The sequence below is a fragment of the Pieris napi genome, chromosome 21, assembly GCF_905475465.1.
Source record: "Pieris napi chromosome 21, ilPieNapi1.2, whole genome shotgun sequence".
Classification (NCBI taxonomy): domain Eukaryota; kingdom Metazoa; phylum Arthropoda; class Insecta; order Lepidoptera; family Pieridae; genus Pieris; species Pieris napi.
Window position 1 is genome coordinate 6,721,440 of NC_062254.1, and position 23,969 is coordinate 6,745,408.

The window sequence follows — 23,969 nt, forward strand, 5'->3', positions numbered from 1 at the left end:
TTTAGCATCCTAAACTAGTTCATGTCTGAACTTTTAGTTTTTATGAGAAATGGTTTGGCGAAGGGTTACAAAATCTGACATGTATATGATGGTTCCTAAATGTTAGTGTATTTTACCTATCGTAAAAGTTAATTTTTCTATTCAAAATCCATAAAACTTCTATGCTCATAATTAAGTTTGGGAAATAAAGGATATTATTACTATTAAGCGTTACATAATAATTATTGACCTCAATAAATAAAACTAAATATTTGTTTGTGAGTTTGAAGTTATATCTTGAATTAAAGGACTTGACTAATCCGGGATCTATTAAGGGTTTGCGTGGACGATTATGAGAAGGAATCTTAGTAAGGGTCCAGTCTCCATAGCCGCTGATCTATCAGAAGTATAGCCACCAAAGCAGGGTCTTGTAAAGGAAAGTGAAACTTAAGTTACCCGTGTGTGCGTACATTTCTCATAGCAATAATAAATACAAACATTGTGCCTAAGCGGTTGACTTTCAACATGGTCTGTAAACTTAAAGTTACTATGTCATAATTTATATCATTATAAATTAATAAACGAATATTGACTTGTGACAATGCGAATATTTTTCATTTAATTTACACACCTTTTCAGACTTTGCTACTATAGTTTAAGATTTGCTATATTTTCAATTATTATAATGATTTTGGGTTTGAAAATGTCCACAGGCGACCGAATTACATTAAATCCTGTAACTGCAGGTATAAAAATAAATAAAACAGCGTGTTCATGTCACAGTCAACTGGAAACGAAAGCCTCCAATTATATTGGTAATTGACATAAATAAAATGACCTTGCTGAAACTTACTACATAATTTATTATTAAAACCATAATACACAAATCAAATATTTAATAAAAACCCCTCCCGCGACCTCTGCCGCCTCTGCCTCGACCTCTGAAGTTATTTTGCTCAAAATTTCCAAATTGAGGCCGATTGCCATGTTGCGGACCCCGCGGCCTAAAATTATGATTGTGCTGTTTCCCACCGTTGGTGAAGTGTCGAGGACCCTGATTATTGAAATTCCCACGAGGTTCATAATTATTCTGACCAAATTGCACGTTATTCGGTTCCGGGTTAAAGTTGTTTTGGTTGCCTAAAGGAACATTGAAATTCTGAGATTGGTTGTACACGTTTGGAGCTTGATATGGGTTCTGCTGATTTCCACTATTGTAGGGATCCCTAAAGTTGCGCTCCGAGTTGAACGAGGGTGTGCCGAACGAAGATATCTGGTTGGGGAAGTCGGGCTGCGAATTTCTCTGCTCGACATTTTCTTGGAGGTCTCCGAAGGATCTCGGTTGGAATGAAGTTGTGGGAGTGACATCCGCTACTTGTGGAGGGGCAGTCGAACTGGATTTGATGGAGGCTTGCACTAGAGCGAGAAGATCTGAGGCAGAAGAAATATTCTTAGCGAAGTCGAAAAGGGGAGGGGCCGCCTTTGGACTCTCCGCTTTCGGTGGAGTCTTGTTTTCTAGCGATTTCTTGACTATCTCCATCTCTTGTCGAATCTGATCTTCTTTGACTTTTTGTGTTGCCGAATGGAATAACTAGAAAAAGCAAGAATATTAAATTTTAATTACAGAAAAGCAAAGCCATACAAAAAGAGAAGAATTTGACATCTCACCTCATCAACGGTGTAATCATCGTCATCGCTATCGATGGCGACAGGCTTGACGTCAACTTTCTCTGGTTGTTTCATCGGCACAGACTCCGAAACAGCCGCTGCCTCCGCATCTGCGCTGACATATTGTCTCAAACGCTCAACTCTTGCAGGTTCTCGCGCTTCTAGCTTCTTCAAATACGCTATTAAGCTGTGCTGTTCTTCAGCCGAGAGTTCGTTAAAGTTCTTGAGTAGAGTCTCAAGGTCCGAGTCGGAGAGGCCGTCCATTGCATCCGGGAGGTCGTTAGCGGATGCCCTATTCAAATATTAATAATAGTAATGAATTCGTTATTTGTTAAATTAACCACTAAAGTATAATATTTAATTTCACCTCTAATAGTTGGGAACGCCCAAAACGTGCAAATATTAGCGGACTTTAATCGTTTATTAATAAAATATAGTATTTTAAAAAATAAGTTCTTATAAGCGTGGATTATTTGTATAATTCATACAAGTTAAAGAAGTATTTTTGAAGTTATACTTCTTTAGGTGCGTTATGAAAAATTGATGAGAGTGAAATTTTACGATTGCGCGCGCACCGTGACACAAAGTTGTCAGTGTGATTATAGCGTGCGCGAGCGAGATGGGAATAAGACAATCTACAAGTAAAAAGAAATAGAATATGCGTGAAGTTAGCTATGCCAAGAATTTTGAATGACATTTACCTTTTAAACAAATAAAGGAGTTTTAATTATTTTTTCAAGGAAATTTAGCAAATTTTTTTTCACAAAGACCTATTGTTACTTAGTTAAAAGGTTATGAAACATACCAAGTTATTAAATTGAATTAATAATATAATAATAATAATTGTTATTAATATTAATTAATAATTGAATAATATACTAAATATTAAATTGTTTACGTTAAATATGAATTATTAATTAATTATATTTAAGAAAAATAAAGAAAGCCAATGAAGTATAACTTCTTACGCGCGTACATAAGTACACGCACCCTTTTTTTTTTATTATTTTGCAAACTTTCCTCAAATGTCCTTTATTTGTCAAAGACGATTAAATTAGAGTTATTAATAATTAATCCTTACTTCTTATCATCATAAGCAGACTGAAGCATTTGTAAGGCGGAAGCGGCGGCAGAGTCGCTCCCTTCCATTCTCTTGTTCGACTCAATGGTTTTCACGTGCTCCTTGAGTTTTGCCTCCCTTTTCTTCGCCTCGGCCATACCGACCTAAACATAGATCATATAGGCTTTTGCAATAAGTAATGTAAATAATTAGCCATTAATAATTTCACCGTTTTTCTCAGTTTTAGTCATAGTCTGACAGTTTGAGTAATTTATGCGGCCTAACCAAATGTCTTTTCTTTGGTATTGTTCGTCGAATCGTTAAGCTCCTTAAGTTTTGAGTTTGACTTGACAGGTCCACTCAATCTGTGTGGTTCTTTCCTCAAAAGACCATTTCAGACTGCAATCTACATGGTCTTCACATAATCTTGTTATGTCTGGACTTTAAAAGAGACTGTGACCTCTGAGTTTGATTCGGCGTTTCTTCTCAGAGTAGTCAGATAGGAAACGTCGAACTCATCTTGTTTAAAAAAAAATGCTTGACAAAGTGTTTGTACAAACCTACTTACAGAAAATAAATCATTTATCATTTATCACCCAGAAGGCGTAGAATACTAATAATTATTATACCACGACTGACTTTTCGATGTATAGACTAAAGATACCTATCTAATACCTTCATATAATTCGTATCTAAATTTACACGGAATGTAAATGTATATAAAAGATTTATACGCAAATAAGACATATCTACATATAAAACCAGGTCAAAGTCTAACCTTTTTTTACATCTTTTTGTTTATTTTTATTGGCAAAACCATTGGATTATAAGACCTGTAGGGTCATAAGGTTGATTAAACAATATCATAGAATTTTTCAATATTTTGTTTTAAAATACGTCATTATTTAATCGTTTTGGCCTTAATTGCCAAATTAAGAGATTTTATTTAATCACACTATATTGCACATACTATAATATTAAATTGAAACTTATGCTTTTCGTTAATATTATTTTTATATTAATACTTTTTTTAGTTATTTGCTCGATGTTATTATTAATTAGTATATTTTAACCAAAAAAATGTTTAAAATCAAGCCTTACCACAGCATCGACGAGTTGAGCTAACTCTTCCGAAGAGACATCAGTCTTCCCTTGAGCAATGAGTGCAGCGGCCATCTGTTGGGCGATCTCTTCCCGGTCCACTTCCCCCACACCCGCTACTGGCACAATACTTGCTTTGCTACTCGTTGGTTTATTGCTTTCTTGCTATAAACAATGAGAAGGGCGATACAGATACACTGGCGCTACAACCCTATGGGACTTTTTTAGAAGGTTTCCTCACGATATAGTGAATGAGCAGTGTTGGCCTAGTGGCTTCAGCGTGCGACTCTCATACCTGACGTCGTAGGTTCGATCCCCGGCTGTGCACCAATGGACTTTCTTTCTATGTGCGCATTTAACATTTGCTCGAACGGTGAAGGAAAACATCGTGAGGAAACCGACATGTCTTAGAATAAAAAAGTCGACGGCGTGTGTCAGGCACTGGAGGCCGATCACCTACTTGCCTATTAGATTTAAAAATGATCATGAAACAGATTCAGAAATCTGAGGCCAAGACCTAAAGAGGTTGTAGCGCCACTGATTTATTTTTTCCTCACGATTTTTGCTATCACTGTTAGCATGTGTTAAATTCGCACATAGAAAAAGTCCTATTAGTGTAACGATGCGATCCCATTAGGTGTAACGATTTTATTATTAATTATCACCGACTATTTTTTTCCTTATTAATTAAAATTAAAATAATATTATTATTTCAATACCACAGGCACTAAAAACAGATTGAAAAGTCGAGGCGTAGATCAATTTAAATTAATTATTTTTATATGTACTGAATTATGTATCATAATTATTTAATTTCTTGCTCGTATTCGTATCAAAAATAAGTTCTGAATTAGAACCCTTTCAATAAAAACACAAGAATCTCTTTAGCTGAACTTTAAATTAAATGAAATACGCTAACTTTCTACCGCAACAGTTAAAGCTTAGTTGGGAGCAACTTTCGTATATATCATGTAAACAGTATTAAAAAATAATTAAAAGCAATTTATCTATATATGTATATATAAGAAAAATGGTCTTCGTTTGAGGCTCCTTCACGCCTAAATCACTGATCGTATCGACATGAAACTAATGCCATTCGATGCAATTTTCCTATGGCTATTTATTTTTTAATATTGCTGTTTTACTTTTATGAAAATTTATACATTTGGACTTCACGGCGGAAACATTCGGGGAGGCTTCCTAGAACCTCAAAACGTCAGCATCTGTTAAAAACTCGATTTTCGAAAATTTTAAATATTCTCAGCGGGAAGTTAAAAAGAAGAATAATAAAAATATGAAAAAATAATAATAATGAAACATAAAATTTTATTTCTTTCCTATTTTAATTCGCCCAGCGAAGCGGGCGGGAAACGGCTAGTATTAAATAAGTGATTTACCTTTTGCCTAGCCCGGGTTCGTTTATCAGCAGCATGAAGAGTAGCAGCCGCTCGAACAACGGCCGCCCTGACTGCGGAGGTCGCAGCAGCTGGGACCAGCCCAGCCTGCAAACCTCCCTTCAGTTTCTCCTTCGCCGTCTCTATTAGGACCACTGCGGGCTCTCGGTCTAAGAGCTCTTCGGATGAATTCGCTCTTTCCTGGAAATTAAAAAATTAAGTTACCTAGATGAAGGCGTTTAAATAAAACTCGTAACTGTGTATTTAACCAAACTTTAAATCATAATTCGATCGCATAGTTATCATTTAACTAGCTGCCCGTCCCGGCTTCGCACGGGAGGAAATTTATTTTTTAAACATTCTTTGTAGATATTGTTATATGGACTTTAATATTGTGCAATATCAATAGTTTTCGCAGCGCATGCGATGAAAGATATTTTATAGGCATTTTTTTACACCTTGGGTAACATTATTGTAGTTTTAGTAGGGTTCCTAATTTTTTTTCTTGCAACTAAAATAGCTTATATTAATCAGTGATAATGTAGCATTCAAATGGTGAAAGAATTTTTGAAGTTATACTTCTTTAGGCGCGTTATGAAAAATGTATGAGAGTGAAATTTAATGATGCGCGCGCACCGTGACACAAAATTATCAGTATGAAGTTAACGAATTCTTTTTAAACCAGCCGGGCGCCGAGCGTGCGCGAGCGAGATGGGAATAAGACAATCTACAAGTAAAAAGAAATAGAATATGCGTGAAGTTATGCCAAGAATTTTGAATGACCATAATGAACTTTATAGTACCTTTTAAACAAATAAAGGAGTTTTAATCATTTTTTCAAAGAAATTTAGCAATGCTTTTTCACAAAGACCTATTGTTACTTAGTTAAAAGGTTATGAAACATACCTAGTTATGAAATTGAATGAATACTATAATAAAATATTAATTGAATAATATACTAAACATTAAATATTATTAAATTATTAACGTTAAATATTTATTATTGATTATTTAATATTTTAAAAAAATAAATAAAGCCAAAGAAATATAACTTCTTACGCGCGTACATAAGTACACGCACCCTTTTTAAAATCGGTCCAGTACTTTTTGAGCCAATTCGTTACAAACATACTAACATACAAATATACCTACAATAACAAATTTTACCTAGTAAAACAAAAATATTAGCCAAAATCAGATGATGGTCATTACCTTCTCCATGCGAATGGCTTCAGCTAATAAGTCCACGACTTTAGGCCCCATACTCCCGAGATGGTCCTCCAACGCCACCAGCATTCGCAACGTCGCCACTATATTATCTGCTGAATCCGTCAAACTCTGAAATGTGAAAACAAAGTTATGCTTGTGATCGAAGGAGAAATTAAGATTATTTGACGTGACAACGTCTTATAATTCGATGGAGCCGGCTGCACGCACGAAAAAACATGACGCATGCGGCGTTACCTCGCTCTGAGGCGTTCCATTTAAGGCTTGAAGTGCAAGCGAGAAGGCGAACCGACAGAGAGGCACAATCGGACTCCGCGCTCTTCAGCGTTCGACATCTGTCTCTCTCCTACTTGAGTGAGCGATTCGTGACGTTGTCACGTTCAACTATCGTCAGTAAACCGACTTTACAGACAACCGATTTTTTTTGTTATATTTCAGTGACTAAAAAAAAACCTCATTTCGTTTAATAAGGCAGAGCAGTGTCGAGTGGAGCGTACTAATATATCCTGAGGTCGTGCGTTCGAATCGCCGTGCACAAATTTGTCCTCTATGCACAATTATTAACACACGCTCGTACGGTGAAGGAAAACATCTTCAAGAAACAGGAATGATTTGACCTAAACATCGATGGCGTATTGCCTACAATGCCTATTTTGAAAAAAAAAAACGAAATATAAATTAGATTTTTTTACTTCCAAATCAATCTAAGAAGAAAATTTGTTTATAAATGTTTTTATGTTTCTCTATAAGTATGCTTTTTATGTTCCATTTTTGGTATTTATGCATATTTAATGTTCAAATATTCCTGCTTTTACAAACAATATTATTTAGTTTTCATGTAGGTAGTTCTATATCCGAAACGAAACAACTGTTCATCATCATCATCATCTTAAACTTTATTGTTACTATTTATTTATATTACCTTGTAGTCTTGGCTAGTATGCCGTGTGTGTGACATGCGTGAAGAAAGACTATCGCCTCTAGACCGGGAAGGCGGCGAACGCATATCTGGTAATGAGCCGAGCGAATCACCAGAATCCCATGGAGACGTTCCACTGGAATATCAGGGACAAATATAACCAAACGTATCTTCAAAGGCGAACCATAGTGTAAATACTTTGATGTGACCATACTTGTGCCACGGTCTATGTGTGTTATGTCACTTATTCACATTTTTACCGAATCGACGTATATTAGTTACAATAAATCCCTTGCCCCTTTAATAATACATTTTTGCCCAAAATACATATTGTATGTTGTACGCATGCAAAAAAAAATAAGATTTTTTAAGAAAGTCATTGGTATTAGAAAAATCAAATTATTTAAGATTAATTATAATAATCTAATATATAAAATTCTCGTGTCACAGTTTTCGTTGCCATACTCCTCCGAATCGGCTTGACCGATTTTGATGAAATTTTTTGTGCTTATCCGGTATCTATGAGAATCGGCCAACATCTATTTTTCATCCCCCTAAATGTTAGGGGTAGTCCACCCCTAAATTTTTATTTTTTAGACAAAATTTTTAATTTCTATTTTTTTATGATTCAGCATTAAAAAATACATACAAAGCCTATCTTTCATCCCTCTACGATCAACCCCTATTTTTTTATTATAAATGACATACATGGCAAAACGACGTTTGCCCGGTCAGCTAGTAATTTATAAAAAAATTGTCCATATCAAGTTTAAAAAAAATTTCAATAATTTCATTCCAAATGAAAAAAAGGATTCATAAAGTCGAATTAATTTCAAAATCCAACGTACGCGTTACGTATACGTTGGCCATTACATCATTATTTTACGTCACCGTTATCAATAAATTAAGATATTTGCTAGTAATAGTAAATAAACTTTATTATTTTTATAATCACCCTTGAAGCTCATCATCCGAGATGAGTACGGTCTGCATAGAAGGTTCTACATTCGTTGGAGTGGGACTTGGGTTCCGTGCTGCGGAGGACGCGATGGTGAGGTCACCTCTTTGGGACAAAGGACTCCCTCTGCTATGCCAAGTACTGCGACTGGGGCTTCGCGACCTTTTATGTAAAGACCTGTATTGTGAGTTGATTTCATATAACAATTACACAGTAAAAGTATATCAACTTATAAATACATGCAATGATTTCCTGGCGATAAATGGCTTTAGGTAAGGAAAGAATACTAATTATTGGTCTGGAAATGTAATCACTCCCTGCCCATCGACAAACAAACAATCTTTATATATAAAAATGAATTGCTGTTCGTTAGTCTCGCCAAAACTCGAGAACGGCTGGACCGATTTGGCTAATTATGATCTTAAAATATTTGTGGAAGATCAGGGAAGGTTTAAACGGTGGGAGACGTAAATAACAATTACAGAAACTAAAAATGACAATTGAATTTTCCAATAAAAACTGTTCTTAGCTGGGAAATTGGACGTCTTTTTAGAAATAAAAAATTGTCACTGGTTGTAATTTATTTGTAGATTCTTTCAGAAATATGTAGTCTGCTGTATGAGTTCCGATATGTTTGGTCTGTTTTAAAAGTTTTGACACAAATATATATTGGTGAAACAAAGTTCACGGGGTTATCTAGTATAGGATAATCTTAATATATATATTTCTTGTGTGCGTGTGTATGTGACTGAACTCCTCCTAAACGACTGGACCAATTTTGATGAAATTTTTTGTGTGTCTTCAAGGGGATCTGGGAATGGTTTAGATTCACAAATCAGCCCGCCAGATGTTAAGGGTAGTCCCCACCCCTAAATTTTTATTTTTTAGACAAAATTTTTAATTTCTATTTTTTTTATGATACAGCATTAAAAAATACATACAACCCCTAATTTTCACCCCTCTATGATAAACCCCTATTTTTTTATTATAAATGACATACGTGGCAAAACGACGTTTGCCGGATCAGCTAGTATATACATAAATCAGCTGCTAAGCTCAACGCAGTTAGTTACATAAACAATTTTTGATTATATGTAATTTATTTAAAATAAATTATTATTTTTATTATACTCACAACCTAATATAATTTAAATTACTATACACTATATATAAATTTTAATTTATTTATTTAGAAATTTTACTTTTTTACAGCTTACATTTAGTAGCGTAGCGTTCCTTTTATTTATATTTTTTTTATGATGGTGAAATTTTACCAGACTGTCTAGAAAACAAGGATACGGCAATCCACTACCTAATAATATGTTAAGTATTAATTATGTTTTAGTTACCTAGATATATTGACCTTACCATCAGATATTAGTACCTTTTGATCGGGCTCCTAGAGCGCGTGCGCAGTAATCTCAAAGGCGAACGACGAGGTGGCGGTGACACTGAGCGCTCTTTAGCTCTGCAAGAAGTCAAGTCAAAATATAGATCCTTGTACACTTATAAACATCGAAATTTTCGTCATGAATTTTTTATTTCCTATTTTTTTTTAGTTATATATATATATATATGTATAAACGATTTTAAAACATATGGTGACTCTCACCAGTATAATACTCAGAACAGAAATAATCTAATGGTACGATCAACCAGGCTGCAAAAGATAAACCACTCCTTGTATGGAAATTGTATTCGTTTTTACAACTAACTCCCAAGCGAAATTAAATAATAATCACTGAATAAATTCTCTCTTAAACGTAAATTAAACAATAAAGCTTTTTATAAATTTGACGAATTAAATGATCCTAATCCTTGAGATTGATTTGCTCCAATTCAAACAATTTGTAAGACTCAAAACTTGGCTATTAAAAAGAGTGGCGGAGAGTTTCTAGCCAGTTCTTCTCGCTCGCTCTACGCCCTTGACTTGCGAACCGATAGTGAATGTAAATATAGAATCAATTTAATATCTTTTCTGTTGACGTTCATAAGTATACTGGGTTACCTATATGAATAGTGGAACCAGCTGCCCACAGAAGTATTTCCGAACCAATTCGACTTAGGGTCCTTCAAGAAAAGAGCGTACCAATTCTTGAAAGGCCGGCAACGCACTTGCGAGCCTTCTGGCATTGTGAGTGTCCATGGACGGCGGTATCACTTAACATCAGGTGAGCCTCCTGCCCGTTTGCCTCCTATTACATTAAAATTTTTTTTAATAAAGTTAGAGTTATATTATCTGTAATCATATATGCATACCTCAGCTCAGAAACAGCAACAATAGGTCGGCGATCAATTTTGTACTTAGTGTCCTTAAATGGTCGTCTTTCCATAAAGCGTCTTAAACGTTCGGGTGACCTTCTACGTTCTTGTGAACGTCTCCTGTCAGGCGACCGTCGTCTGTCGGGTGACCTTCTCCTTTCGGGTGAACTTCTCCTTTCGAGTGACCTTCTCCTTTCGAGTGACCTTCTCCTTTCGAGTGACCTTTTCCTGTCAAGAGATATTCTACGCTCGGGCGAATGTTGCCGGACTATTTTCTTAAACTCGGGTGAGCTCCTTCTGTTCTGCGGTGAAAGGGAACGTTTCTTTTCCACTGAGCGACGTCTGCTATCCTAGATTTTTTTTAAATTAATTAATATTTTATTTCCTCTAAAGTTAACAACGGTTACCACCTATCGTTAAAGACTCAGAAATTACAGATTTTTTTTCCGATAGTGTTTTTTTTTTACATTTACTGATAAGGAGACGCGTCATGTTTATCATATATACAATTAAGCTCTGAAATGTTTGCGTTTAGCCTGGAAGTCCGATTTATTTCATTAAAAAAACAGTAAACCACTCTTCAGAACAAACAATGGCTAATTTGTAAGCTGAAACTTTCAAGCAGAGATTTTTGACACGTGTGTACGAAACATATATATTATATTATATGCTTCGTAATACTTAAAATTTACTTTTTTTTACTTTAGATACATAATTAAATTAGATAACCAAACCGTAACGTTGTGATATTAGCACAGCACCTTTGAATTCAAGACAATATTTCAGATAAGGTAAACGTAATAAGTCATTTCAGACTAAAAAACTTACCTCCGTCTTAGACGGAATGTTATTAGGTATGGCAAGACTGAATTTCCGATAGATCTCATGAATAGCCACGCGCAGTTCTTGGTCATGGAGCTCCTTCATACGCACCGTCCAGAATTTTATCCATTCGGGCTTGAAATCGTGCTTCGATGTGTCTTTTCCCTCTATTAGGCAATATTTAGGTTTAAATGTAACCAGTACTACTACATAAGGATTTTCAAATAAAACAAATGCTAAGTGTCTTAGGGAGCGTTCAAATATTACGTAACGAGTTTTGGGACAATTGGGTACAGAAATACGTTACGGCGCGTTACATGGGGGGGGGGTGTGTCAATAATTTCCAAAAATTGCGTGACGTAATACTTGTAAGCCTAAAATATGTATTCACATCTAAAAAAAAATAATCTTTGAGTGTTTCATTTGCTATTCTCTATAGAGCCATTTCAGTTTATTCTTTAACTAAACAATCAAATATCTTTGCATCTTTAGAAATTAAAATGTATTACTCGAGTATTATTAAATAAAATCTGAAAGGAAATCTTGAAGAAAAAGTCATCTTTGGAGGACAACTAAACACGTACGGAAAATCTTAAAATGCTGAGTTCCGTTGTTATAAATGACTTTTTATAAGAAATTTGTGTATGAATAAAAAATCAACTTACCAGCCTGCAGTTCCTTGTACCGTCTATTCCAGAATTTCTTCCACTCCTCAGGGTATAGGGGATGCTTTTCTGGATTCTTCTCGTGATAGGCAAGCATTCTCTTTGCTGTCGTTTCTGCTTCCAAGCTCAATTCCTTTGCGCGTTTTACCTTAAAGTCCAAATTGCCTGGTCGTTGTCTCTATTAAAAAAAAACAGTTCTTGTTATACAATAACCCGAAAGCAATGTTTAATATAACATCAATTTTCAATACAATTTTTCACTTATTTATTTATTTTACATAATTATATTGTAAAAACTTGTATGTTACATTAGTAAACCACTGCGACAAATGCATATAAAAGTAGTTTTTTAATTTACTTTTTATGTTGGTTACGTTATTTACGTTAGGCTATTTAATAACCGATTGGTTAGTCCATTTATTATTAAAATCTGGCTCAGATATTCTTAGACAACCCATTCGGATTATACTTTTATTTAAAAAAATAAACAGGGTTGGTGGACGCTTCCCCATTGGATCATAGACCATGAAATAGAAAACATTTGGACGAGAGTTATATTAGTTAATAATTAGAAGCGCAAATCAAATGTTAACAATCATCTTACACTTGTAGCCAATAAATTGTAATATAGGTTATCGAAAGCTGGCGCGTTCACAGTACTCACACTTATGCAATTTCACTATACAGTATGTTTAAAAATATGACTTTTTTGCCAAGCTATATATTTTAGTCTACTCTGGTTTTAGTAAGGTTGGGTGGGTTGTAAATAAATATATTTTTTTCAAATACATATAAATCTTATGTGCATACGAGGGTCGATCCACAAGTTCTAAGCCCGACCAAGAACGTAAAAGAGTAGTTTGTGTAAATAATTTTTCATTTTTCGACATCTCCTCTAGCTCAACACACTTCACTTTTACTTCACTAACAATTCTTTCAATACTCCTCTTAGAAACCCCAGTCGCATCTGATGTCAAATTAAAAATATTTTTTTTTCATTAAACTGTTTTTATTAAGATGCTTAAAATAATTAAAAACATTGGGCACCATTTCACGAGATTGTCCTGGTAATGTTTGAAAAAAGATCAACAAACAGTAGTAAAAGAAAACCATAAACTGTCTCTTTTATACTCATAAGCTTGACCAAGCGCGAGAGAGACGGACAGTCTATTCATGATGTATTTGTGATTGTATTTCAGTTTGACATCACGCCTCGCACTTATTCACAGACACTACACAAGCACAAAGTGTAAATGTGGTGAAGCCGCCAGCTTTAGATAACAAACCGATACGTCAGTTAAGTAATAAATTACCCCTTTAGTTTTTCATAGATTAATAAATTGTCAAAGTCAAACAGAAGTGTCACTTAGTTTTAAGAACCCATAAATCAATTAGTCACATAAGGCATAGACATAACTTACATACTCCTAATTTTATGTTATAATCTCTTGTTTTAAACGATTAATGTAAATTGACACCTAGCAGATATTGTTTCATTTATTTATACATCCCTCCAACAGCCGCCACCGAACTTAACTTGAGGAAAGTGCAATTTTATATACGTGGAATATAAAATATTTTTTAGGTAGAATTCAAAATTTTATTGTATCGCAGAATTAATAGCCTTATTGACAATGATTTTAACCTTTCTTCTCTTTTCTCTTTCTTTCTATATAAACTATCTGATGAAAAACTCACCCTCTCTTTTGTCAAAACATGCGAGTTTGTGTCGAGATGCTTTTTGGTATAATACTGCTCTGGGGGCGCTTGTTGTACATTCCTGTAAAATTACATTATTCCTGTACAGTATATAATATAGTACTGTTTATAATATAGTATACATAATATCTAATATGTTATGTGTACCGGTTACATAAATGTCAGGATTATCAGGAAATGTTATGATCGAGTCAATTGACCCTTAATTTTGATTGCGTTGATTGAGATTTAGTATTGTCTTTGATTAACATAACCCTTACACATTTAAAGAAAAACGCTTTTTACCGGATTAAAGTTATGGATTATTATAAATTTACAACTATTTGACATAATTTTAAATTTATCCGACGTTTCGCGTGCTTTACAGCGTGCGTGGTCACGGTGGTCACGGATAAATTTAAAATTATGTCAAATAGTTGTAAATTTATAATAATCCATAACTTTAATCCGGTAAAAGCGTTTTTCTTTTATTATATTATTTTTAAGAATTATTATTTATTTTGATTCGAATTATTAATAAATTGTGTTATAGTTTAGTAATGGTGCCACATTACTAAACGAATATAAATATTGTTACGACCAATAAAAGAAGAGCAATTAATGCCATATTGACTTTTTATACAGTGCGTACAGGGAACGCAGGGCAGTACTGATTGAGTATTCAGTAGAGCATTGTCGAGTTGTTGAGACGTTAGACCGAGTGGGGTCTAGTAGATTGTGATTTAAAGTGCGATCGGAGCCCCGCTGCTCGTTATAATTTAAGCTAAAGAGTTATATGTTGTGTTAGGGAGCGTCCAAGTATTACGTAACGCAATTTTTGGAGATTATTGGACAAAAAGTTACTCGCCGTAACGTTTTTCAGTACCCAAGTATCGTAAAACGTTTCGTGACCACCTAGTGACTCTTTAGTTACTATTATGTGGTGTAAGTCGAAAAAAATAGTAACAATAACGCGTAATTTAATCCCCGCACCGCATCGTAACGTTTTACAAAAGGACCCCCCCCCCCCTCCGAAAATTCGTTACGTAATACTTGAACGCTCCCTTACCCACATGACGCCCAATAAGCACGCTTATGATGATGTCCATATCTATCGTTCAGGTTTCTAAAAAAATCATAAAAATACAAACTGCAGAGATTTTTGAATTTTATCTACGTTTGAACGTGATAATGAACTGGTTTCTTTTACAAATGTTTTTGTACGTCAATACCTTTTAATGTCATTTCTGCGGAATTCTTCGTCATCGCTGATATCCGACCATTGCTCCGTTGGTAGACCAATAGGTTTGATCTGTAAAAAAATAATTATTATTAACCGACTTCAAAAAGGGGGTGGGTTATTGACATGTATAATAAGTAATGATTTAGGCTTCCAAACACGTTTAAAAACAGGGGAAGAATTAATGACAACATCGTGTGCCTTTCTTGTTAAGGATATATCGAAACGAGTTATGTACTCAGGACTTATTATTTTAGTATAAAACTGTGTATTGGCCACCGAACCGTTCTTTGTGGTACAACTCTCAAAAACACTATTTTTAATTTTCATAAAAGCATTAGCAATATAGGGAGCGTTCAATACCTTAATTTTCGGTTTCGAAGGGGCAGCTACGATGGGCGGCGAAGGCTCTTTGTTCTCTGGAAAAAAATCTTATCTTCACTTAAAATATATTAAACGCTATTCAAATAGCGTAAATTTTTATGTACCATCAGAAAGAAGAAATGACCTTCTTAGTAGACCTTAGTTACGAGGGGCATTAGGCATCATCTTAGCTAAGAGGGGCATTTCTTCTACACAACGACAATCTCTGGTGCGCCTTTAAAAATCTAATACAAGTTGATATTAATTTCAACAAAACGCTGTTTGTTTATAAAAGTTTCATATTCCAAAAATATTTCATTTCATTATTATGAATTTAGTTAAAACTAACTACTAAGAAGACTAACACTGATTCAGTTAACAATGAAGTTAGTTTTATTTACATATGTTCTATATAGTCTCTATATAGGGGGCAAACGGACAGGAGGCTCACGAGAGCATTGGGAGCGTTCAAGTATTACATCATGCAAGTTTTAGAGAATATTGACCCCCCCCCCATGTAACGCGCCGTAACGTTTTTGTGTACCAAATAGTAAAACGTTTCATGACCACCCAGTAACTCTTTATACCTAAAAGTAACCAATATGTGGTGTAAAGTACTGGAAAGTCGAAAATAATATTTACAATAACACGTAATTCAATCCCCGCCCCGTATCGTAACGTTTTACAAAAGGACCCCCCCCCCCCAAATTCGTTACGGTACTACGTAACGCTGAACGCTCCCATTGCCAGCCTTTTAGGAATTGGTACGCTCTTGATGGAGCCTGAGCCAAGTCAAATTGGTTCAGAAATACTTCAGTGGGCATTTGGTCCATATGGTGGCAAAAACTGATACGGGAGAGTTAAGATTATATCCTAGATGACTTACCTAACGAGGTTAAGTTGGATATCAGGTCAGCGTCAATGACCTCTTCAAAAGTACATCCATCAGCCTCGGAGAAATGTTTCCCAGAATATATCCATCGCCCAATTTCATCTCTGTCGAAGAAAACTTTTAAGATACAGATGCATAGTCCACACACTATTGTATGAGGCTGGCATTTTAAACGAAAATATGTGTACGCTTTTTCTATATAAACAGTGGGCAAACGGGTAGAACGCTCATTTGATGTTATAAAGTACCCTACCCTATTTAGGAATGGTCCAAGAAGTGCGTAACTAAATTAAATTGTTTTTAAAGAAACAACTTAAATTAAAACTTACTTATTCCGTTGAAATTCGTCCTTCTGAAAATTCACGGGTTTCATACGTCCATACTTCATTTCAATGCATTGAACTAGACGATTCATGACCATCATCTGACCAGTGCGACTGCACTTCTGATTACGGTAAGGCAGCAACGCCTTGTGCGCTTTTGGGAAATGTTTGCTCTGAAATATTAATATTAACTATTGTATATTCACTCACTAGAGACTGTCTCTATCTATCATAGGGGATACACACATTTGACAGAAAGAGACAAATAGAATAGTGGTTGTTAGTAAATTGTTACGTATTTGATTCTTTCACACTTTCTCATAACTTTTTATTATTAGCGATAATTGCTGCCAATTTTTATTAAATGCATTTTATATAAGGTACGTTTTCTTTTTTACATATGTATATTGATTGTGCCAGTGCGACACACACAAAGGACCGCATCAGTCGGGATTTTCTCATGAATTCCCCAATAGCTGAGCGGCTTCTTTTTTGGCTCGCAATAATAAAAATTTGGAAATAAATTATGCATATAAAATATACATATTATTTATTAATTTTACATAAAAATAAACATTGATATATGTCGAATTTAATTTTATTGAAACTTTATCGACATCTTTATCTTGTGCATGCGCAACTTGAAAGTAGTGGATGCGGCACTTCAACTTGTGACTTATTGTTGGATGCTCGTATGCTTAACTCTTTATATATATTCGGAATCATTAATGAAATCATTAAAGAATAGTTATGTATGTTTATGGCAAAATATTTTTTCTTTTAAATAACATATTCTTTAAATCAACGCTGTTACTATTTATAAATAATCGCTCTTAGAACGTAATGCAAAAGTACAGATTAATGTAAAAATCCCAAAAATAATTACGAGATAATGAATCCGATGCGAGTAACAAGTCAGATGGTTGACAATCGTCCTCGGGTGACCCTGCTTGTAGCAAAGCGTACACATGTACTGCGGCTCGTGGTGAGATTCCTCAGGCGGGTGCTCCACCAAGTACTCTACGCCTATCAGCGGAGCCCTAATAACCAATATAGGAATATATAAGAGTTTAACAAACAAACTGTTAATAGAAAGATATCAATCGGTATGGAACACAGTATGAAAAATAATGTACTATTACGTACGTGAGTACGTCGTCTCTCTATTACACAGACTTCCTATAATGGAAGTCTGTGGTGTATTAGGTAGAACAGTTACTACGCAGCGGTTGTATAGAGTGTTCGGATGTGGTTTAATTTAACGTAACTGATTAATATGCGTGTGGAGTGAGTGAGCACCCCCTAAAAAAATGTTTTTTGTGGGGTATTTCTTATGGTAAAAATTACCCCACAAAATAGGGGCTTTTTTTTCTCATGGCAATATTAGTGGCATATAGCTGATATACATTATGAAGTTATGTCAATTCGCTATCTCACACGCTGTACGCTGATGCCTGTCTATACCATAGTCCGTCTACGGCTTGAGGTCATTTAGCAAGTTTCGAGTTGGCACTCTCACTCACTTACTTGATAAAAATAGTATATTTCATTACGAGTGCGCAAAGCCTGTCATTGCAAAGAGTTCCGACAAATTGTTGACAGTCGGAACAAGTTGCAATGACGGTTCCGCACGTGTACTGAACAATTAGTATTTTTAATACAGTTCCGAAAAAATTAAGCGATTTAATAAAATAATAAAATCAGAATAAACTCAACTAACTAATCATTTATTTCTTATTCACATATACATTGAAATTGGTCGTTTTTATACTAACTGGGGAAGTTTGAAGTTGCATATTTACTGTTTGAGACAAACTATTATTAATTTCGTATGATTGTTCATGTATATTTAATATATAACAATTAACAAACAACTAAACTAGCAAAGAACATTTTTGGAAAATGGCGCCAACCGTAAAAGAATAATAAGCAGATTTTTTTTTTCACCCATTCTGGGTAGGCAAAGGAAACTAACTATGCCCATACAGCCAAGTCTTCAGTAGATTTTTTTTATTGATATGAAATGAAAATGAAATTTAATAAAATGAAATGAAACCTAACCCAACTCATGAATGAGTCAAATCATTAAATCAAATAATGTAACAAATTAGTAGCTTCTTTTTAGAAATATATGCATTAATCATAAAAACTTCTATGATTTTAGTAAAAACTTTGTGGTTGGTTTTTTATTTTTAATAGACATTATTTTTAATAGACCACATTCCGGACGCTATACGTCCATGCAATACGGAACTTTTTGCGCAACTGTATTAAAAATTTCAATCGAGTTTGCATATATTTTATTAAATTATTATAAACTGACATACGTTGTCCTCTTCTGTCGGCTAAAAGCTATGTTTAAATACTTACTTCGTATCATCAAGAATGTCTTGTATGTGGCATCGTAAATTTCTATAATGACCATACTTCTGTTCCAGCGGGTCCAATGTTTCCGTTGGTTTTTCATCATCTTTTAGGGTCTTGAGCGCCTCTGAAACTTTAAGGATGTGTTAATTTTAATTAATTCCTTGCAATTTTGGTAAAATCATAAAATTGAGATCTTTTATAAAAAAATATAGATTAAAATATTTTAAAAATACCAGATCTAAGCACGGCTCCTTTTTCATTAAGAATATAAGGATGCTCATGAAATATTGACAAAGGCCACTCATTTTTCTGCGCCAGCTTCATCTTATGTCTTTTTCCCGCAATGTGGAGCTGCAAAACACGTACTATGTTAAAAACTAAAGAAAAATACTATTTTTGACATTGACAATTTACTACGGACATTTCAATAGAGCAGAAATATACAGTGTTTTTTATTTTTTCAGTATGGACTTATTTTACAAGATTACGTAAGATGAGAGGTAAAAAAATATATTAAAATTCGTTCATAACGATAAAACTTAAGTTATAATCATTTTCTTAGTTCTATAAAAATAACTATCTACAATAATAGGGGTTGATCGTAGAGGGAGGAGGGAGAAAATTAGGGGTTGTATGTATTTTTGTATGTTGTATCATAAAACAATAAAAACAAAAAAAAAATTGGGGTGGATGCCCCTTATCATTTAGGGGTTTGAAATATAGATAGTAGCTGATTCTCAGACTTACCGAATATGTATAAAAAATTTCATAAGAATCGGTCGAGCCGTTTCGGAAATGTATGGGAACAGACTTTGAGGACATTACAATTTTATATATTAGATTACAATAGCTACTATGTCATACCTGAAGGACCTGCTCTCCGCTGCACTGCGCCGCGCAGGGAAAACACAGATAAATCCAATTCCCACATCCGTCGCGCCCTTTCCGCTCCAACATAGGTCGAGCTGACCCATCTTCTAGCTTGATCTTCAAAGTTCCTAAGTGCTCCAAAAACTCCTGTTCGGCCTGTAAAAAATATCATTATATACTTAAAAACTACCTAACCAGTTGACGAATCTCACTTAACCAATAGGCGGGGGATAAAAATAAAATACGACAAAATTTTATCTTCAATATATTTATTTCTTATTTTAGGGTAATATGTTTCAGAAATATACTCACCATGAACCACTGCTATTCTAGCACAAACACAAGTATTCCGAAAGACATATTGTCTAATTTTGAGTACAGTAAATACATTAAATACCTTTACGTTTTATTCCGTTAGTAGTATTCGATTAAATTTTAAAGAGAAATGCTTATATTATATTGTTTTACTATGTTTAGTTAGTATTTTCGTAATAAGATTTGGTGTTACGTTTTGGTCACAACCAGCTTAGTTACAAATACTCAGTATGAGCCCTGTTTCTCAAATCCAATAGACTTTTGACATACAAAAGTCGCTTAGCTCGAATTGCTGAATCAGAGGGTTAAACAGGCAGAGACCTGGTTTAAATATCAGCACGTAATTTTGCCAGATTTGGCGACACTCGCTATATTATTTGCCTTTTGGAAATTTATAAGAAACTAGCTGACCGGGCAAACGTCGTTTTGCCATGTATATCATTTATAATAAAAAAAATAAGAACAGAAAAAAATATCTAAAAATAATTAAAAAAAATATTTAGGGGTGGACTACCCTTAACATTTAGGGGGATGAAAAATAGATGTTGTCCGATTATCAGACATACCCAATATGCACACAAAATTTCATGAGAATCGGTCGAGCCGTTTCGGAGGAGTTTAACCACAAACACCGCGACACGAGAATTTTATATATCAGATTAATTATGGTAAAGTTGCTTGAGTTGTATTAATGTTAGTATCATCTACCATTTTATATGTAAACGATAAGTGAAAACAGAACATTTTCCAACTATGTTAAAAAACCTTTTTAGCCAATTATTTGTTCTTCAGAGGCGATCCTGCCACATCTTCACATACAGCGAATTACTATGAGGATATGGTTGAGAATTGCCATAATCATTTATTTGTAACACGCTTGTCTTGAGATTATAAAACATGATTATATTTTTTTTTAATTTAAACATAATTATTGCCAAACCCAAAGGATAAACAAGTGTGAAACTATTCAGTCACCAATCTTTTATTTATACTACTGATTGTTTTACAAATTATTTTACTGTTATGTAAGGAAATTATTATTCAGTAAGAAATAAACATTTCAGACTTTGATGTACTATTTTTTTATTTTATTTTCTTATACTATTTTTTACCTATTATTAAAATAATTAATTTTTTTCGATACCAACCAAGTCCCCAAGATGAAGAAAAACTTCAATCCAAGTCTTGCAGTACCCAAATATTGTAATAAATATATTATTGATTAGCTAATTATTGGTATTATGATATAGTAAACAAAAAGGCACAGAAATTTACAATTAAAAAAAAAAACTTTGTCTTTGTCAAATGTTTAAAATTACCTTCATTCTATACATGCATAGTTCATAATGTTAAAATTTTAGATATGTTAAATTTGAAAAAATCCTTTTAAAGATACACAGTTTTATAATCTGGAATTTGGTAATATAATATTATCTTGATTGACGATAACGAATTTTGAATAATCAATATTGTGAAAAAAAAAGGTTATTGAGTAATAAATAGCTCATTGGATACCTGAACACTTTACACAAACACACCAACTTTTTATTTACCATCAACAAACTATAGCATTCCTCAAACACATTAAAGCTTTTAATCTATGTTATTTTGCTAATGCTAAAACAAATTTCTTACATAAATATATGAAATGATTTATTTCTTTGATAATTACTATGATCTCAACATATTTATAGTAATCTGCATACCTCTTCTACTTCTAATATACTAAGTAAAATAACAATGTAAATAATTGCGATATTTTTTGTTTCATGCAAACCAAATCACTTTTAATAGAATGTGATTATCTTATACAATTTATTTGAAGCGGTTTGAGAAAAGTATATGTAATACTAGAAGACTTCACTAAATGTTTATAAATGATTTAATTCAATCGCAATATGAATATAAATATTTTAAATTTCTATATTTACCTTAGTGCCTTCTAAACCAAGTTTTTTTGGTATTTCTGTTACAGTATCTTCATATCCTTCAGTACCTGGTGGACAATCAGGAAGGTCCATCTTGATTCACTACACTTTAAATTTATAACCGTTTTAAGGGTATAAACTTATTTTCACTTCACTATCTTCAAATCTTCGGAATCTTGAGCATTTACACTGCAATGAAATTAGTGTAAAGATAATTTCTAGCTATAGTATTTTGCTTGCTCTTTACATTTACTTTTAAAAACAAATTGATACTTACTCAAAAATTTTATTGCAGAATACTTACATCCTTGTGATGGTTTGATAATTTTCACAATGTGAGCATAGTTGAAAGGTTTTCAAACAATAAAAGACTTACATAAATTTTTATTTAATATTTTTTTATGACATATAGACAAACCTTAGAGGTAATATCAGTCATTTTTTATATGCTATATAGCCTTTCTGAACATATTATAACAACCCAGTTATAAAATGAACTAATAATAATATATGATTTTGAATAACACCAATTAGTGTGTAAACCTATAAGATTTTAGCTCCTTTCATTAAATAAATTAAAACACTTAATACTCAATGGGGCCTTGTTTGTAACAACAAGTCTTATACTATTAAAAAAAATTCACAGATAGTACAGAAATGCTTAATTTTTAACGGATTATAATTATCATCATATATCATTTTTGTCAATGTCATAAGCATTATATTTCTAAAATACCAAGTTTTATATAGAAAATATGTATATTATTTCAATGCTTTTCATTATGTTGTGAGATCACATATCAAAATCATTACATATATAAAAAATATTTATATTATATATTATTCATATGTTCTAGGTACCAATAACCTATCAGTTTATATATTTATAAAAGTTCCCAATATACAATCAAATATTTTCCCTTCTTAAATAAAAGTATACATTGAATTTAGTCTTCATTGAAAACTTTTTGCTAACTTTTTCATGTTAAAACCTATTTGTAGTTTAAACCTATTAAATTGGTATTTATGCTACAGACATTCGCGAGCATCGACCCCATTTTATCAGAATATGGAAATGGCTAATAAATGTTATTATTGTACTTACTATTTACTTCGAGTACTAAGACCGTTTATTATATTAAAACAAAAGCAACATATATACTACAGCCGTATATATATAGATATCTTTCTCGGATAGAAATATTTAATAACATTGAACATACAGTATATAGTATGTATGTACTAACCTGCGCAAGTATTGTTTACGTTGACACCTGACGAAACACCAAAAATATCTTTTAATATTTATGCGTAACACATTCATCTATATTTTAAACATCTAATTAAAATAAGATATTTAATAACTATCCTACAACAATGAACATGCTATTAAATTATACCATTACTATAATACTTAATAGCCATTAGACAATTTAGCCATACCACAGATGACAGAGCTATACACTGTCGGCTGTACGCAATACGCATCCGTTATGCCCATAGAGAAATAAATATATACTGGGAATACGTATCAAATATGTAACGTAATCCACAGATTACTAATTAGTAGCGTACAGTATATTAACATATTCTAGCATAGAGGAAGGAAATGTATCGTGAAGCCCTTGGGTTTGAGTCTTGAGACATAACATAATCACTTTGCGACAGGCGTGGCTCTGTAATGCCAATACATATTGTATGGGATTTGTTCTCGAGCCCCTTGTCAACATGTATTTTTTTAATATTCGGCAAATACCTGATAATTAGTTATTAATTTAAATTTTAGTTACATTTTTGAAACAGATACTCTTTTCAAATTTGTGGTGCTCTAAAATAAATTTCCAACTCGAAAGTAATTAAATTTTTTTATTTATCTATATGACAATGAGAATCCATTAATTTTTTATAGATATGCAGT

The 23,969-nt window shown here is 33.4% G+C and overlaps 1 protein-coding gene across 3 annotated transcripts; it reads right to left on the reverse strand.

The window, feature by feature from the left end:
* Nucleotides 1–824: 824 nt before the first annotated feature.
* Nucleotides 825–23,513, reverse strand: LOC125060275 (uncharacterized protein CG7065-like). 3 transcript variants are annotated; one of them, XM_047665091.1, is made up of 23 exons: nucleotides 23,299–23,513; nucleotides 22,055–22,240; nucleotides 19,803–19,964; nucleotides 19,172–19,289; nucleotides 18,942–19,068; nucleotides 17,458–17,611; nucleotides 16,578–16,744; nucleotides 16,243–16,352; nucleotides 15,357–15,412; nucleotides 14,986–15,065; nucleotides 13,754–13,835; nucleotides 12,056–12,233; nucleotides 11,397–11,557; nucleotides 10,566–10,918; nucleotides 9,691–9,774; nucleotides 8,304–8,468; nucleotides 7,352–7,484; nucleotides 6,415–6,540; nucleotides 5,206–5,403; nucleotides 3,809–3,973; nucleotides 2,729–2,871; nucleotides 1,648–1,939; nucleotides 825–1,570 (listed from the first exon to the last, which is right to left on the reverse strand). In XM_047665091.1, exons 2-23 carry the CDS (start codon nucleotides 22,142–22,144, stop codon nucleotides 875–877), a joined length of 3,840 nt encoding a protein of 1,279 aa, XP_047521047.1. In that variant the 5' UTR covers nucleotides 22,145–22,240; nucleotides 23,299–23,513; the 3' UTR covers nucleotides 825–874. The 3 variants fall into 3 exon arrangements, with proteins under 3 accessions (XP_047521047.1, XP_047521046.1, XP_047521049.1); XM_047665090.1 differs by having other exon boundaries at nucleotides 8,304–8,483; XM_047665093.1 differs by lacking the exon at nucleotides 22,055–22,240 and having other exon boundaries at nucleotides 8,304–8,483; nucleotides 23,299–23,512.
* Between the last annotated feature and the right edge of the window lie 456 nt (nucleotides 23,514–23,969).

What these genes read in the sequence shown, in the direction of transcription:
- LOC125060275 (XM_047665090.1), bottom strand. Translation starts at nt 22,144, where the DNA reads ATGGACCTTCCTGATTGTCCACCAGGTACTGAAGGATATGAAGATACT. An exon ending in CTTCGAAACCGAAAATTAAG is followed by an intron (nt 15,066 to 15,356) that starts GTATTGAACGCT and finishes ATTTTTTTACAG; the next exon opens with ATCAAACCTATTGGTCTACC. An exon ending in AAGCCATTCGCATGGAGAAG is followed by an intron (nt 5,404 to 6,414) that starts GTAATGACCATC and finishes TTTAATTTCCAG; the next exon opens with GAAAGAGCGAATTCATCCGA.